The sequence below is a fragment of the Syzygium oleosum genome, unplaced genomic scaffold, assembly GCF_021117445.2.
Source record: "Syzygium oleosum isolate NSW1041296 unplaced genomic scaffold, Sole_v2.1 Sole_v2.03, whole genome shotgun sequence".
Classification (NCBI taxonomy): domain Eukaryota; kingdom Viridiplantae; phylum Streptophyta; class Magnoliopsida; order Myrtales; family Myrtaceae; genus Syzygium; species Syzygium oleosum.
Genome location: NW_026607487.1, coordinates 19364206 through 19382978, shown reverse-complemented (window position 1 = coordinate 19382978; position 18773 = coordinate 19364206). Strand labels below are relative to the sequence as shown.

Below are 18773 nucleotides of genomic sequence, written 5' to 3'. Positions count from 1 at the left end.
GAAAAAAAAAATAAAAAATTGCAAAAATTGTTCACATCAATTCTGGCCACTCCACATAGGACAGCCGGCGTCTATGTTAGCGATTTCTCTCCAAAATTGACCGGAAAAACTTTATTGACAAATCGTTAAAATGTTTAGGACTCAATTGGCCAAATTAAAAGGTTTAGGCTCCGTTTGTTTCGCGAAAAATGTGATATTTCCATAGAATATTTTCCAAGAAAATGACAATATTTTTCGGTATTTGGCTGAAATCTGAAAATGAACTAGAAAATATTTTTCGACATTTGGTAAGGAAAATCTTATTTGATTTTTTTTATAAAAGACATACATTATTGAGGGGCACTAGTAAGTTGCACATAAGCAACTGCGGAACTAGGTATGAGCACCAAGTTCCTAGGTGCAGCCTCGATGGACCCCGAACCAAGCGCCAAGGATGCTCCGGAGTCCCGATCTCGGCAACCTGACCTTGATGGACACAGCCTCACCCTTGATGGACTTATGCGCTAGTACTGGGGTCTCGAGCTTGCTTTGATTGACTAAGGCAGGCACCGGCGTCCCAGACTCAACCTCAATGGACTTGGGACACAAGCCCAAGCACTAGGGTCTCGGGCATAGGCACTGAGGTCCTAGGCTCAGCCTCGATGGATATGAGCACAAGCACCGAGGATCCAAGCCAGACCTTGATAAACTCGGGCCCGGCCTTAATTGACACGGGCCGAGGCACCGAGGACTCGGGCACTAGCACCGGTATCAATTATTGGTTTGAGTCATACCTAAAAGTGTGGGAAGGAGCAACCGGCATGAGTGAGCTCCTGGATATTATAATAAGAGTTTTACATGCACAGCAAAATGTTCAATTTGAGTCGTACCTATTGCTAATTTTGAGTCGCATTTTTTAGTGTTCAATATTAACACCCACATCATTATTGGTCGCGGGCAAAAACTTCGTATACACGCAAATTATTTCTAGAGATAGCAAAGGTCTATAGTATCTTATCCGATTATGATTTACTAGCTTTACAAGTATAGTACGATGCCACGAGTTTTTTCCGTAAAGGAAAATTCACATGTACCAGTCGCCTTTCTCGTGAAATCAACAGATTTTGTAAACGAATTGGACTCATATGAACCTAATACATCACAACTACTAATTTTATGAATCTTAGGTGATCTGATGATCAGGATTCATTGAGCTCATATGCAATCAGTCCACTCGACTAGGAAGTAGAATACGAGGTAATTAGAAACATAACATTATTTCCCTCTAAAACCCAAGCACGATGAGTCGAGGCCGGTTAGCGATCAGCTGGTTCCCTAAGTGAAGACCTAGTTGAACCTTGCACCACCCCGTCGCTCCACGAGCCGACATGTAATGCGATTATCTCTTGGAGCCGCTTGAACGACTCCAGCTTCTGCAGCCGTATCTGCTTGTGGAACCTCTTATGAACAGATCCGCGACGTGGTCAATCTCATCCTCGAGGCAGAACTCATCCCCTTCCTCTTTCGCGATCTTGACCAGGTCGATCACTGACCCGCCCAAGTCGACGTCGTCCTCTTCCTCGTCGAAGAGCGAGTGCCTCAGGTCCGGATACTTATCATCAGCCTCAGCGTCATGTCCGCCGTAAAATTCCGTGCTGCTCGTGCTTGGCCGTGTCTCGTTGGCCTTGGCCTCGTACAGCACCACGGCCCTGCTTTGGTCAGCAGTAATGTCTCCGTCGTCCTCGGCATCGCTGTCTTTGTCGTCGTGACCGAGGAGGCTGCGGATCTTGTTGGAGATGGAGCCGAACAGGACCTTCCTAAAATGCAATGTTACCTAGAAAACTATCCTATTCGAGCATGCAATCTTTTTGTATTTTTTTCAAATAAGGTAAATCAAGATAAACACCAAGCCAAATAAGATAAGCATAAGATCAAACTAGATAAGCTCAAAAAATGGTTCCATTATCCAATTCGAATTTGGAAACAAAAAAAATCAGCAACCCGATCTTAGGGCCTAAAGATCACATTATTGATTTCCCATTCAATCAGTAACCCTATCTCAATGCCTAGAGATTGAGTTACCAATTATACGTGCGTTATGAATTAGGAAAGTTTGCCCAATTTGAAATCTAAAATATTCAAAGTTTGATCACAGTATCATTAAAATAGGTAATAAAATGTTGAATTCGAATTTGAAATTGATAATTACCTAGTTTGTAAATCTTGTTTCCAAATCGAGGACCGATGAACGGTGAAGCTCGGACGGCAGCCGGCAGGGGACCTCGGCCAAAGGACACTTGGACTGGTGGTGCGTCGTGGGTGAGGGTTCTCAATTTGGTGGTCGACAAGCCTACAAAACAGAGAATTTTTCCAAGTCGAGGAGGGACCACCGGCTCAGTGAGGAATAAGTGCAGCAGGGGCGTGTTACAGGCAGGTGCAAGGCTCGCAGTGCAGCGTCGTTGTCACGCCGGTGAGGATACAACAGCTCAACCATCGGTCAGTAGGGAGCAACGACGCCTTCATCGCGGATGCAGGGAGGCAGTATGTCGCAGTGCTGCATTCGACACAGAGGAGCAGCAGCGTCGTCGGAGGGGCTTGGAGCAGCAACTAGTGGCGTTGTCTTTGTGGAACAGAGAGTTCAGCTGCGTCGTCATTTGTCGGTGGGAGAAGAAAAGCAGAGCAGCAACGTCATGGGGTTCGACAAGGCTGGTGACGCGGTCGGCGACGACGGGTCACGGTTATGAAGCTCAACTGCGAGCGCTCTCTCTCTCTTGCTCTCTGTATCTCTCTCGTGTGTTTTCTCTCTATGTATGCTCTAATTCTCTAATTGCCGACCTCTTTTCACTCGTGAGGATTATAATATATTTATAGCAAAAACCTATCTTTAATCAGATTAAAAGGCTTAATTTCAAGCCTCATTAAGGGTCAATGGGCTCTATTAACTTTAAGTTCAAGGCCTTTTATTAATTCAAGCTCTTATTGGCTTAACACACCTCAATTAAAGTTCAATATTCCCCCCCTCTTGTGATTTTTCAACTAGCCTAGTGTACATGGGCTTGGCCAAATTTCGCTGTCTTTATGGGCTCGGTCCATATAATTCAATCAAGCTCAGAACCTTAATCCACTACCGGTCCAATTAAATGCAAGTTATGGGCTTATCCATATGCTAAATGTTTCTAAAATCTATATGCAAACTAATTGATTTTTTTGTTTAGGGACCAAGGTCGATTCATAATTTTCTATGCAATGAATTATTAAATACGATGCCAAAATTTAGGTGTCAACACTAATATATATGAGGATATTATATTTCAATATTACATAGAACCTATCAATTAAAGCAATATGTTTTAGATGTACTTAGTGAATATGACTGGGCAAGGAATACTTAAAACAAAAACAGTGTAGATTTTTTAAGTCATATTGACTCAATGAAAACATAAAAACTTTGTAGCGATCTTATAGTAAATCATAGCAAAACCAAAAACAAAGTGAAAAATAAAACTCACAGTCAATAGCATAGGGAAAGGAGTGCCAAAAAGTTTAGTTTTGCATATAGTGTGGCGTTCATTTTAAACCTACGCATTTTTGTCATTTGCGATTGTTCTCCCTAAACCGTTCATTGGAGTCCTCCGAATACTAAACCTTTTGGAGCCAATTATCTGGAGACGATTGTCCAATATTAGTTTTTTTCTTAACGTTTGATTTTAATTTCTGATATACGAACTTAGCCGACTACAGTAATGTCTCCGTCGTCCTCGGCATCGCTGTCTTTGTCGTCGTGACCGAGGAGGCTGCGGATCTTGTTGGAGATGGAGCCGAACAGGACCTTCCTAAAATGCAATGTTACCTAGAAAACTATCCTATTCGAGCATGCAATCTTTTTGTATTTTTTTCAAATAAGGTAAATCAAGATAAACACCAAGCCAAATAAGATAAGCATAAGATCAAACTAGATAAGCTCAAAAAATGGTTCCATTATCCAATTCGAATTTGGAAACAAAAAAAATCAGCAACCCGATCTTAGGGCCTAAAGATCACATTATTGATTTCCCATTCAATCAGTAACCCTATCTCAATGCCTAGAGATTGAGTTACCAATTATACGTGCGCTATGAATTAGGAAAGTTTGCCCAATTTGAAATCTAAAATATTCAAAGTTTGATCACAGTATCATTAAAATAGGTAATAAAATGTTGAATTCGAATTTGAAATTGATAATTACCTAGTTTGTAAATCTTGTTTCCAAATCGAGGACCGATGAACGGTGAAGCTCGGACGGAAGCCGGCAGGGGACCTCGGCCAAAGGACACTTGGACTGGTGGTGCGTCGTGGGTGAGGGTTCTCAATTTGGTGGTCGACAAGCCTACAAAACAGAGAATTTTTCCAAGTCGAGGAGGGACCACCGGCTCGTGAGGAATAAGTGCAAGGGCGTGTTACAGCAGGTGTGCAAGGCTCGCAAGTGCAGCGTCGTTGTCACGCCGGTGAGGATACAACAGCTCAACCGTTTGGCCGGAGGGAGCAACGACGCCTTCATCGCGGATGCAGGGAGGCGTATGTCGCAAGGCCGCATTCGACACGCAGAGCAGCAAGAGCGCTGCCGGAGGGCTCGGAGCAAAGCAACTAGTGGCGTTGTCTTTGTGGAACAGAGAGTTCACCAAGCGTCGTCATTTGTCGGTGGGAGAAGAAAAGCAGAGCAGCAACGTCATGGGGTTCGACAAGGCTGGTGACGCGGTCGGCGACGACGGGTCACGATTATGAAGCTCAATTGCGAGCGCTCTCTCTCTCTTGCTCTCTGTATCTCTCTCGTGTGTTTTCTCTCTATGTATGCTCTAATTCTCTAATTGCCGACCTCTTTTCACTCGTGAGGATTATGACATATTTATAGCAAAAACCTATCTTTAATCAGATTAAAAGGCTTAATTTCAAGCCTCATTAAGGGTCAATGGGCTCTATTAACTTTAAGTTCAAGGCCTTTTATTAATTCAAGCTCTTATTGGCTTAACACACCTCAATTAAAGTTCAATATTCCCCCCCTCTCTTGTGATTTTTCAACTAGCCTAGTGTGCATGGGCTTGGCCAAATTTCGCTGTCTTTATGGGCTCCTTCCATATAATTCAATCAAGCTCAGAACCTTAATCCACTACCGGTCCAATTAAATGCAATTTATGGGCTTATCTATATGCTAAATGCTCCTAAAATCTATATGCAAACTAATTGATTTTTTTGTTTAGGGACCAAGGTCGATTCATAATTTTCTATGCAATGAATTATTAAATACGATGCCAAAATTGAAGTGTCAACACTAATATATATGAGGATATTATATTTCAATATTACATGGAACCTATCAATTAAAGCAATATGTTTTAGATGTACTTAGTGAATATGACTGGGCAAGGAATACTTAAAACAAAAACAGTGTAGATTTTTTAAGTCATATTGACTCAATGAAAACATAAAAACTTTGTAGCGATCTTATAGTAAATCATAGCAAAACCAAAAACAAAGTGAAAAATAAAACTCACAGTCAATAGCATAGCATATTGACTACATTTACTTTCCTAAATCATATATTGAATAGCATGTAGAAAGCCTGTAAATACTATGAAGGAGAGAAATGATTAAAAGATGGTAGGAACTATGTAATTAGTCATCCTTGTGTTGATTATGAAGATCAAAGCCCCTCGTTTCAATTCTAACTCTCAAAGCCCACCTTCAAACACATGAACTTCCAAACTTTTCTTATATCCTGGGCCAGGATCATGAAGATCGCATCATGGGATTCCTCAATTCTTAAATTCAACGTGTTTTCAGTGTCGAATCCTGTCCCACAGACCGATTCAGCATGACCAAAAAAACCAACAAAATTTGAGAAATTTCAGGCGATCGGCTACTGCAACCCTCGCTCGAGAGATGTCACCACCGCTTTACAAAATAAGCTGGCGATTAGCCGCAAACGGCACCCTCAAATATTGGCAGACGCGCGCAAACAACCTAAGCATTCTTCAGACGATCGGCGACAAGTTAAAACTGTCCAAAAAGAACATCCGCCCACACGTCGATGTCGCCGCGGTCGGAACAGCAGGAAATCACGACTTTCCACAGCTCGCAAACGTTAGCAGCGACGCGAGAACGGAAAAGCGCCCCCATTCTCGCGACGTATTCGAAGCAGGTAAAGAACACAGAACAACACGCCCGCACACACAGAGACGCCATGGACGCACCTCGATTTCGAACGGAGAGTGAGGCCGATTCAGTGGCCGGCGACGACCGGAAGTGCTCCGGCTTTCCCCACGCTCGAGGAGAGGAAGACGACGACGAGGAGGAGGAGAGAACCAAGGCAGGGATCTCATACTGTGTGTACCTCACGTAAAAAGCGTCTTTATAGTTTCGATACTTTTGGGTTATAGCTACCAAGCCCTCGCAATGTGCGTTATTTGCAGATTCCTCCCACGGAATTATTTGGTATTTGTTTGCCCGCCCGATTCGGGGGCAGGAATCTGCGGCTTGGTCATGAAAAAAACATGTGAATCTTGAATCTTTTCGCTTTCTTTTTTGCTTTTTCTTCTTATTTTTTGCACGTTCAAGTCAACCCCTACTCGTGCAAGCACCGCGTCGAAAGGTCGAGCATATCCTCTGAGTACGCAATATTTGTTGCCGATATCCCACGTCGCTAAAATTTTTTGGGATTTAAGAGTATTTTCGTTTCACGGAAAAATGAATGATCCATAAAAAATCTTCCTTAAAGAAATGGCTTGTATCGCCAAAAAAAATGAGTAAGCGAAAAATTATTTTCATTATTCACGAAAATATTTAGACATAAATTGTTATCGATAATGAATATATTTTTTGTTGACAAATTATTTCAAGTGATAAAACTAATCATTTTTTAAAAAAAATATTCAAATCATTCATTTTCTGCGAAACTACAGAAGCCTTATATATTCTTTTCATACATGTCGTCTCCATCCACCTATAAATGGATTGGACTCTCTGACATTGAATCTCCGGTGCTGCCTCCGATTTATTTGCGTGCGTGTCATTCGTCAAATTCCACTCGTCAATCCTACTCCAATAATATCTCACGTCGCTTGACTATGAGGCATATATGCTCTTTATATACATGCAGTCTTTTTCAACCTATGAATTTAAACTTTCCGAGTTGGACTTCCGAGCAAAATTCGTAATATTCTAGTCATGAATTATGGACGGCTGTTGCAAATATGTTGGGCCAAAAGCACAAATACCAGAGAATAGAAGCCCTTCGGAGAAAACTAGTAGTATGGATTTGGCAAATTTAGGTGGGCATCCTGGAGCAGTCATTAATCCACCTCATCTGTCGGATTTATCGCCCTCGTATTAGGGGTGTGCAAAACGGATCGCCCGGACCGGAAACCGCTTCGGACCGGACCGAGTAGGGTTTGGTCCGGGTTCCGAGAGTGTTGATCTCGGTTCCCGGTTCCTTAAAAGTAGGAAACCGGGTGTCTAGGCGAGATCCGCTCCCACGGGGGAATCGACGTACGACATATTTTTTGTTCAAAAAAATTAGTAAAATGTAAACTAAATCCTAAGTGAACTTCATTGATATAAATTCATTGATAAAAATTAGTAAAATGTGAACTAAACCCTAAGTGAACTTCATTAATATAAAATCATTGACAAAAATTAATACAATGTGAACTAAACCCTAAGTGTTTGACCAAAAAAACAAAACTAAATCCTAAGTGGGACCGTTCTATTAGTTCGAGACCGGGTCGATTGGTCCCGAGATTCGATCCTCTGGGACCAACCAAGCGTCCCAGGCTCAAATTTTGAAAATCAAGAATGGTTAGTCCGGTTCACCCCGGGACCAACCAGGCCCCCGGTCCCGGACTTCCATTTGGAAATCAAGAACCGATCACCCCTACCTCGTATGTTGTTAGCTGGCACTATACGGATCCTCAATGCCGTTTTTGGCTTTTTTGGTACATGGAAAAACAGACACCGACCAATTTAGGTCAAAGACGACATTCTTGGACAATTTGCATTTCCCACGACAGTGCATAAACGGCTGGCGTTTTTCCTTTACATAGATACTGCGGAAATATATGAATTTTGGAACATCGACTGAGTACAATCACAGCCGTTGAATTTTGTGAAATTTGCGTGCGATTCATATAGGTAACCACTTTTGAGGCCAAAAAAAATATCACTTTGCCGATTCGTGTGAATTTGAATCGATTGAATATTTACACCTGAGCGCGCTTGACCCGGGTAACTGATGGAGCAGATGATTGTATGTTCGTGCAGAGATGTAAGCAATTGATTGCGATTGATGATTCACATTACTGCCGTGACGTATTATTATTGTTAATTCATATCATTCCTCATCATGACCCCAATTGTATTATTAATAAATTCATATCCCGTTCGATCTATACTCTTTCAGTTGAACAATACTGTTTTTGGATTTTTAAAAATCAAGAAGATAAAATGACTCGAAATATTTATATTCGAGTGAAAAAAGGAGAAGAAGAAGTTAAGTGGGCATCACCAAACCGTTGAAGAGGTTCTTATTTTTTGTGTTTGTGTTTGTATTTGTGTTTATTAATAAGGGGTGTACTAAATTAAAATAGCTAGTCTTTTTAACTTTACTATTAACCTTGAATAGGCAAAAGAATAAGGGTTAATACCACGAAAAACGCAAAATTGATATACCTGTGACAAATTTATCCCAAACTAATTTTTTGACCACAAAAAATCCCAAACTGATATACCTGTGACAAATTTACCCCAAACTAATTTTGTGACCATAAAAAATTCCAAACTGGTACACTCAGTAACAAAATTTACCCTCCGTTAAATTGGATTAATATCATGAAAAATCACAAATTGATAAACCTGTGATAAACGGAACGGTAAAATCTCAAACTGGTACACCAGTCAACTGTCACGTGTCATCCAATTCATAAATTTGATGGTCAAATTTAACGAAAACTAATGGAGGGTAAATTTGTCATAGGTGTTTCAGTTTGAAGTTAGTTTGGAGTAAATATGTCATGGGTGTACTAGTTTGAGGTTTTTCATGGTATTAATCCAAAGAATAATAATAATATAGTGACTTGGTGATGTGTGTTGCGCGAAGCACATGTCTCTAGGCACTCGGATGGTAGGTGTCTTCAGATCTTACACTGGGTTAATTTAATTACGATCTTATTATTGAGTATTTTCAAAACACTCATTAACCATACATAATGTAAGAGTGACAGATATACTGCTTTGTATCCTCTATTTCTAAAACTACCGCTTAACATCCTAGGCTAAAACACCAAGAGTAATAAGGGTGCGTATGGTAACGTTTCTATTTCTGGGAACAATTTCTTTTCAGAAATAGTTTTTTCTATTTCTATTTCCCCGGAAGAGTTTCGAGCAAAATAATGCGTTTGGTAATCGCACAAAATTTCTATTTCTAGAATAGAAATGTGTTTGGTAATCGCACAAAATTTCTATTCCTGGAATAGAAAAAGAACAAAATGCATTTGGTAGAATCGCACAAAATTTCTATTCCCAATTTTTTGCATTCAAATCTATATCTTTTATTTAACTATAAGTACAAGTTATAAGTGAAAAAACCAATAAGCATGATTTATTGGTTTGTCTAATCCTTTTTAGGGGTTTAAAACCCTTTTAATCCCTAAACTCAGATATACTGCTTTGTATCCTCTATTTCTAAAACTACCGCTTAACATCCTAGGCTAAAACACCAAGAGTAATAATATTCCAATAGCCTTTATTTCACATCTAAGCCCCAAGCGCCAATCTCTATTTTCCCCTCGTCCTACCACCACAAGCCCTCGTTTCATTTAAGGAAGTTCAAAGACTGTTTGAACCAAATAAGTGCAAAGACAACTTTCAATTTCGAGTGAGAGACGCAGAGACCACTTATGTCATTATTCTCTAAGTTTCTATTTAGCTGGCCAACGGAAGAAGTCATCATGAACATAAGGTAATCTTACCAAACAGCTGTTAGGAAAACGGAATAGGAGCCAGGATCACGATGCGTTGCGCGCTCCATTACCTCCGAGCAAACACGTGAGTGAAGCTTGATCGCCAATTGAGCAACCAAGTAATGAACAATGTCCAAGAGAAAGTAATCTTATATGTGTCAGAGAAGGAAAAGGCAGAATCTAATAGAACAATCAACAACTTGCTGTCCAAAATACACCAAGGGAATCGACATATTTACAAACTACGAGCACATCATCATGTATGCCAGACGCAAGACACTGAAATATAACTCCAAAGCAGAGGGAAGATAAATAACCAAATTGTGCAGCATCACAGAAACCGGGCTCTGTCAATGAGCAACACCTATCGCTTTCTTGTATGTATACCACTTTGCAATCCAGAGAAAGACCAAGAAGTTGATCAGGCTCAGAATCGCCAAGAGCCAGTAGAAGTAGTCGAGATGCCCCCGGTTCAGATTATCAGGAATCCATCCAAGCTTTCCGTTTTGAGTGGTCACTTTAGTCACGATGGTCACAAGAAGAGTGCTCAGGTAATTTCCCAATGCCACGGTAGTAAGAGAGAGAGCAGAGCACAAGCTTCTTATTGCATCCGGTGCCTGGTCATAGAAAAACTCCAACTGCCCGACAAAAGTAAAAACCTCGGCACAACCCACGAGAAAATACTGAGGGACCTGCCAGAATATCGTCATGGGGATGTACTCAAGATCGTAGTAGTTGTTCCTCTTTACAATGGCGAGACGAATGAGTTCCAGAACCCCCGCAACAACCATGGAGAAGATAGAAATTACGAGGCCTATGCCCATCCGCTGCAGCTGACTGAACCCGCGTACCCTGCCAGTGTATTTCCTGGCATAGGGGACGATAACTCGGTCATATACAGGAGCCCAGAAGATGCCACTCAGAGTGTTAAAGAGAGAGAGGGAAGCCGATGGGATCTTGAAGTGTGGTCCCATGTGCTGGTCCAAAGTGTTGCCTTGAATAACAAACATCGTGCTCATCTGGCTGTACACCATCGAAAAGACTACTCCAGATGCCCATACTGGAAGCAACCTGACGATTGATTTAAGCTCCTCCACTTGTGTGACCGTGCAAAGACACCAGGGATCTGGGTTCCCCCTTATGTTATCGGTTGGGATCTCAACAGCAGCCTTATCAAAGAACCTGCAATTTGAAATTGATTAGCAGCCACGGGTTAAACTATCTACAATCGTCACCATGTTATAAGCCTGCTAAAGCCGATTGTGTCAATCTACTACAAATTAAAATGCCCAGTTATAGTTCAGCATTGTAATTATAAGGCATAATTAGGAGGTAAAAGTGTGCCCAGAAGCATAAGTCACAAACACATCCCAACTTTTTTTATGCGAGACGAGCCAAACAGCTTCTCACGTCACCTATGGTATCGGAAAAGGAGCATCAAATTGTATACTGTGGAACGTACTATAAAGAAGAGATATTTGCTTCTACATGTGGTAGGAGACAGCAAGATGCAACAACAGCGACTGACTTGTGCAATCCATATCCTTCGCAAGGACATAATTAACTATCCAAATCTACTAGGAATTTAACCTACTCACTAAGCTTCAACGTTCATTATTTCGTAGAAACATATCCTAACAGAGACCACTGGTAAATCTGGCATAAATAAATGACGATGTGTACAAATTCCCAGAAAATCTTTGAAATATTTTGAACCTAAAAAAATCAGGGGAGTTAGACACTTACTGCAACTCGTCTGTGTGCTCAAGCTTGAGACTTCCTTTGATAGTGCATTCTGCATCTGCTGTCTCGTGTAGATGAGTCTTGTCAGCTGGAACTTCTACATTCATTTTTCTGAAGGATGCAACTATTACCTGAGCAATCCTTCTGAGGGGACTGCCTCCAGGTTTCTGTATCCTGTACAACCGGGTACCAGACAAGAAAAATACCATTGCAATGGCCACTGCAACTGCTGGGATTCCAAATCCCCATCCCCAACCAACATTCATTTGAATCCACACCAAGACCGATGATGCAATAAGTGCGCCGATGTTGATTGACAAAAAAAACCAAGTAAAGAACGAACTCTTCTTTTTCCTCTCAGCTTCATCCGTTTCATCGAATTGATCGGCACCAAAGGATGAAACACAAGGCTTGATTCCACCAACGGCAAGAGCAATCAGATACAGTGCCGCAAAGCATGCTGCAGTTTGGGATGTTGAAGGATGGCACTTATCATTTTCACAGGAAGGCTTTAGTCCAGGAACAGAAGCAGATAATGTTAACAGCGTCATCCCCTGCAGAAGATTTAGAAGATCCATCTTTTTTAAAACTCAGTCAAAAGAAGGGGAAAAAGAATACGTAAAGATGCTTCATATATCTCAGCTTTCATCATCTCTACAAGTCTCCCAAATAATCTAGCCGTCCATCTGAACGCGATTCCAAGTTATTCTCCCCATCAAAGGAGCAGAGATGCTCGATCAAAAGACACCATCACAGACACTGGATGCATTTCAATTGACCTTGATACAACTAGAAGGAAAAGAAGAAAAGCCATTACAGTCTATAAAGAGTGAATTAGGAGTAAATCTTCAATATCAGATTCTGTTTTGTTTTAACGGCAAGGCCTATACCAAATCTCAGAGTTGTTTTTTTCTTTTGCTAAGAAAATCTTCCTGGTCTTCTTTGGGCAGAAGAAATATTCATGATTGTAACATCTAATTGGTACCATAATTATCCAGTTGATTTTGAGACAAAGACACGCATGCATCGAAATGCTTCCGATTTGTAGTGCAGTCATATGAGAACACTCACAATAGCATTGATATTCTTGGCCATGCTTACCAGAACGTAAACCACTAAAAAGATGGCTATTGTCCAATATCGTCCCAAGTATGAATCCGCTAGAAAGGCTCCGATCAGCGGAGTAATGTAGCAGGTCCCTGACCAATTGGTAACATTATTTGATGCAGCAACACTACCCTGGTTCAGGCGAATTTTGAGATAGTTCACCAAATTGGCGCCCATGCCATAGAATGCCAGCATTTCACAACCTTCGTTTCCTGATGGAAGAATCTCTGTTAGAATATAACACTCTCAAGGTCATGCAGTTCCAGACAAGAGAGGAATCCTACAACCAGTTCAACATATGGAATGTTAAAGATGGACAAATAGCGCCTCTGAACCATACCCAGAATAAAGCGGCACGCCTTCCAGTTCCCAGTTTTCGTCTTATCGGCAGGATCACCACGGATGGTCACCTTCCCATCTTTTGTGTAAATATCCTCTTCGGCCATGATGTCCATCAAACTCTCAATAACCTATGTAACTTCAAAAGAACCACCCGAAAACTCAGCAAGCCAACATCACGGTAAGCAGGTCGATCTAAAACAGAATCATATCAGGACTCTGGAATCAATAATTTCTCGTCAAACAGGAATAGTTATCAGTAGAATGCTACTTCTATTCGGAAAATCAAAGAAATATTTCACGTTACTAGTGCCTGTGGTATCTTTCAACGTCAACTACGGCCTGCATTTCGAATCTCACCCAGGAATGAGTAGTCCACAGGGACGAGACCAGAGCATTCCTAAACAGGCGTCACCCTAACTTTATCATCCACAGAGGAAGACCAAAGAACAATCCATTAAACAATCATATCCTCCCAAGAAAGAATAGTAAATTAAAGAATAAGGTCCTCCCATTCAAAAAATGTCTTTTTAACTTTATTCCATGCACTACAAGCACCACGTTCATGAAGATCGCATCATGGGATTCCTCAATACTTAAATTCAACATGTTTTCAGTGTTGAATCCTGTCTCACAGACTGATTCAGGACGACAGAAAACCAACAAAATTCGAGAAATTTCAGGCAATCGGCCACTGCAACCCTTCGCCTGAGAGATTTCACCACCGCTTTACAAAATAAGCTGGCGATTAGCTGCAAACCGCACTCTCAAATATTTGCAGACACGCGCAAACAACCTAAGCATTCTTCAGACCACCGGCGACAAGCTAAAGAAGATCCGCACGTCGACATTGCCGCAGTCGGAACAGCAGAAAATCGTGACTGTCCACAACTTGCAACGTTAGCGACGACGCGAGCGGATTCGAAGCAGGTTAAGAACAGAGAACAATGCTCACGCGCGCGCGCACACAGAGAGAGACGCCATGGACGCACCTCGATTTCGAAGGGAGAACGAGGCCGATGCAGTCACCGGCGACGACCGGAAGAGCTCCGGCGTTCCCGCACGCACGAGGAGAGGAGCAAGGCAGTGATCTCATACCACGTGGAGCTCACGTAAATAGCGCCTTTATAGCTTCGATACTTTCGGGTTATTGCTACAAGCCCTCGCAATGTGCATTATTTGTAGATTCCTGCTACTGAATTTCTCCGTATTTGTTTACCCGCTCGATTCGGGGGCAGGAATCTGCGGTTTGGTCATAGGAATAAAAAAAAAAAAACACGTAAATATTGAATCTCTTCGCTTTCTTTTTTCACTTTTTCTTCTTATTTTTTGCACGTTTAAAAGAGTACGCGGTACTTGTTGCAATATCCCACGTCGCTTAAATTTGTTGGGATTTAAGGATGCGTTCGTTTCACAGAAAATAAGTAATTTGAAAAATATTTTTCAAAAAATAAATGCTTATATCACTTACAAAAATAAATGAATAGAAGATTTTTTTCATTGCATACGAAAATAGTTAGGCATACATTGTTATTGATGATGAAAATATTTTCCATTGACTAATTTTTCTAAACAATATAAGCAATAATTTTTGGGAAAATATTTTCCAAATCACTCATTTGTCATATTATTATTGTTAATACATCTCATTCCTCATCATGACCCCAAATGTATTATTAATAAATTGAAGTCCCGTTCGAGCTATACTCTTTTATTATGTCAAGGACCATTTGTGTCCAATATTTTGAACAATACTGTTTTTGGATTTTTAAAAATCAAGAAAATAAAATGACTCGAAAAATATATATATTCGAGTGAAAAAAAACAGAAGAAGAAGAAATTAAGTGGGTATCACCAAACCGTTGAAAAGGTTCTTATTTTTTGCGTTTGTGTTTATTAATAAGGGGTGTACTAAATTAAAATAGCTAGTCTTTTTAACTTTACTATTAACCTTTAATAGGCAAAAGAATAATAATAATATAGTGACTTGGTGATGTGGGTTGCGCGAAGCACATGTCTCGAGGCACTCGGATGGTAGGTGTCTTCAGATCTTACACCGGGTTTATTTAATTACAATCTTATTAGCGAGTATTTTCAAAACACTCATTATAACCATACATAATAGTAAAGAATTTCATTTTCAATGCATCGAGTGTGCGAGGCACTAAGAAAATAGTGCTTTGAAAATGATGTAATTTTTTTTTATAAAGATGCTTAACATGTGTTCTTGGGAAATTTGTTAATAATATCCATTTAATTAGGAGGTGATGGTATAGAAAATTAAATATGATGATATTTTGTTTTGCTATCAACCTTCAGTTGCCAGGAGAGGGAATCACGCGCAAATCCGCTGGGATAGGGAATCTTGATTCCTGAAATGGAAGTCAACGGGTATATATATATTTATTTCTCAGATTAGTTTTGGCTCAAGCTGGTATAAATATTTATATATGGAGAGGACAGACTGCAGATCAATGCCCAAAATTACTTACCAAAGTTTGACTTATGTTCAACAAAGAGAAAAAGATTGATGGGTTTCCAAGTGAACAGTAGGACATCGAAATCGATTCAATTTCTCATGTCATTGAGTAAATTTCAAGTTCGTACTACGTCTTAAAGGATTTCTTGGGATTTTTTGAGAACCCAACTAATCCCTAATTGAGCACGACAGTCCACCCGTCTCGCACACACAGGTCTGTACTTCTAGAGTTGCGCCAAAAGAATGCGCATGCGTGGTGGTCCGAACCCAAATTTTAAGTGAGGGGGACAATCACGCTTATCACTTAAGCAACCCCATAAATCGTGACGCGTCTTATTGAATTTCATGAAATCAGTGTGTATTTGGTGAACTTGAAACCTCTGGTTTCCTAGTCATAAAAAAAATAAATAGGAAATTGGATAGATCTTCAATTTGTAATGTACGACCATTGAATTAAGCACGTTGCTCATAAAATGGTGGTGAATCTATTTTCATACTCAGGAGGTCCGATTAGCTGAACTAGGGATCAATCTACTTTGGCAATGAAACTCTCCAAACTAGTTTTAACATTTACAAACATCTTTTTTACTTGAGTAGTTTAAAAAATTTAAAGGGCCACTTCTTAATAAGAGTTCTGTTAATGAATGCCCACGAGACGACACTTGTTAAGTACCTAAATAAGGAAGTAGATCGATTTTCAATACATTAATTCTTTTCGTGATATGTGTAACCAATACTTTCGAAATCAAACGTTTTCTTACTTGATCAAGATTCCATCAATATGATTATGATAGTATAGAAAAAAAAGAGAGAAAATAACAAGTATTTCTTGAACTTTATCTAATGTGCAACGTTGTTCCTGAACTTTTAAATTATTTAATGTGATCATTGAACTTTCTAAAGACAATTGCTTGTATTGCTTATAATAATTAGTCAATGGAAAATGTTTCGCTTTTGACAAAAATTTATGTCTAAATATTTTCGTGAATGATGAAAATATTTTTCGTTCATTCAATTTTATAAGTGATATAAGTGATCATTTTTAGAAAAAAATATTTTCAAAATCATTTATTTATTTGCAAAATAAACGGAGCCTTAAATTCATTTTATATTAGATAGTTGGATACAAAGTTAATTGGATGGAGTCTGCGATGACGCTCTCTTGCACTCTTTGCTAGTGCCTGCTAATTGCTCATCAAATCCCTTCCACTCATCATCTTATCTTATATTGGATAGTTGGATACAAAGTTAATTGGATGGAAACTGCGATGGCGCTCTCTTTCACTCTCTGCTAGTGCCAGCTAATTGCTGATCGTATCCCTTCCACTCGTCATCTTATCTTTTGGACTAGAACTTCACTATCTTAGAGATAGGCTCACCTACTTTTTTAGGAAAACCGACACAAACAATCTTCAAACTTTGATCAAATATATAATTTGTTCCCTGAACTTTTAATTTATTTAATACAACCTATGAACTTTATTCTAATGTTCAATGTCGTCCCTAAACTTTTGGTACATGTTCAATTTAGTTCCTGAACTACATGAAAATGTTCAATGTATTGAACATTAGAATAAAATTCAGGGACTACATTGAACAAATTAAAAATTCGAGAACCAAATTGCACATTTGGCCAAAGTTCGAGGACTATTTGTGTCATTTTCTCACTTTTTAAAGGATGAGTCTACTCGCTTTTTTTTATTTATTTAAAAGAAAACATTGAGAGGGTGTCCGAGGCTTGCTTGAGCATACGGTAAATCCTCCTCGGCTACGATGGCCTCCCCCGTTACGCGCGCACTTGCAATTACTGAAGACACACTGATTATAGACACACTGATTAGTATTTTCAAGATTGGCTTCAAGAGAATGCATTAAGACAATGTTTCGAACTCAGTTCTTCAATGAAGAGGATGGAAAACTTACTACTAAAGAGACCCTCGGGGTTGAGTTTGCTCACCTATCACGACGTTTGCCGATGGTATTTTCTCTCCAGAATAGCAAAAGGAAAAGAATAGAATAGGAATATATGGAGATAAAGATTGAATCCACTAAAGTCAAAGAAGAAAAGTAGTATACTTAATTAAGCTATTTCAGATTTGGTCAAGAAGAATTTTGCTTTCGAGATGGTGCCGTATTAATTGAACATACCCTATATATGTTAGTCTCTCATCTTAGTAGTAGCTGTTATCTCAAAGACATGGGCACGTAAGATGTGTCAGATCTCTAATAAGGGCAATGCGAATCACCTTTTAGTTCAATTTACTTACTAAAATTGAGAAGATCCTAATCCTAAAAAGAGAATAATTTCGTCGCGATCTGTGTATAATGCAGGGACATAACCGAAGTCAACTTCATGAACTAGCAACTTACAAAACTAGGTGTACATAGCTTTTCCCTTTAGGTCTAGAGGTGGGGACAATGGACATCAGTGGAATCTTGGAAATAAAGAACAAGCTTGATAGTCAAGCAGAACTTGGTTAGGCCAGAAAAGAGCTTTGTCCAATGTCAAATGGTCATTGGACTAAATTATAATGCTGGACCTCCTAAACGACAGCAAACTAGCTAGGTCCAATTTTTTGATCAAGAATTTGGCTTGGTCCAATTGGTTGCACAAAAATTTTCCGTAGAAACCAAGATGGGCCCTAATTGATGGACACACATGAAAGTGGAAGATATTGGCAGAGAAGATTTAAAACATTTAGTGGACAGCCTAGAAATAGAAAAATCATTTTTCACAAAACCCATTTGACGAAGAATAAATTCGAAATAGTCCTTTTTGGTTTCTTTTATAAAGAAAAATAAGACGAAATGGCTTTTATTTCACCTTTAGGATAATTTATATGTTTGGAATGAATCCATATTTAACTAAACGGATGTATCTAGGGAAAATTCAATTTGAAGCAACTATTCCCTAAATATTATAAGTCGCGATTTTTTGAATCAACAGGTAATGTTACTCCAATACCCAACCAAGGGCCACTACAATACCAATAAAAAATACAGTTTTCAGTACTGGACGACGAAATGGATTTCAAAATTTATTAACATTCTCGAAAAATGTACTGTTAATAACCCTGTGGGTACCGAAACTATTAGAAGAACACCTGGATATTTAGTTGAGCCCATCAAGTAGGCTT

The 18773-nt window shown here is 39.7% G+C and overlaps 1 protein-coding gene and 1 pseudogene across 3 annotated transcripts in view; both read right to left on the bottom strand.

Annotated features, from left to right (window-relative positions):
- Nucleotides 1-1085: 1085 nt before the first annotated feature.
- Nucleotides 1086-2473, bottom strand: LOC115664501 (uncharacterized; annotated as a pseudogene).
- Nucleotides 2474-10128: 7655 nt separating this feature from the next.
- Nucleotides 10129-18773, bottom strand: part of LOC115672165 (protein NRT1/ PTR FAMILY 8.1-like) — a 58849-nt gene continuing 50204 nt past the window's right edge. The window contains exons 1-5 of one of the 3 annotated variants that reach the window (XM_056309916.1): nucleotides 14150-14256; nucleotides 13159-13288; nucleotides 12813-13030; nucleotides 11715-12265; nucleotides 10129-11150 (exon numbers count right to left, since the gene is read on the bottom strand). In XM_056309916.1, the coding sequence (XP_056165891.1) occupies nucleotides 10319-11150; nucleotides 11715-12265; nucleotides 12813-13030; nucleotides 13159-13273 (1716 nt within the window). In that variant the 5' untranslated portion in view covers nucleotides 13274-13288; nucleotides 14150-14256 and the 3' untranslated portion in view covers nucleotides 10129-10318. Of the gene's footprint in view, nucleotides 11151-11714; nucleotides 12266-12812; nucleotides 13031-13158; nucleotides 13297-14149; nucleotides 14257-18773 lie in introns of those variants that run through there. The other 2 variants (XM_056309917.1, XM_056309918.1) reach the window with 2 other exon arrangements.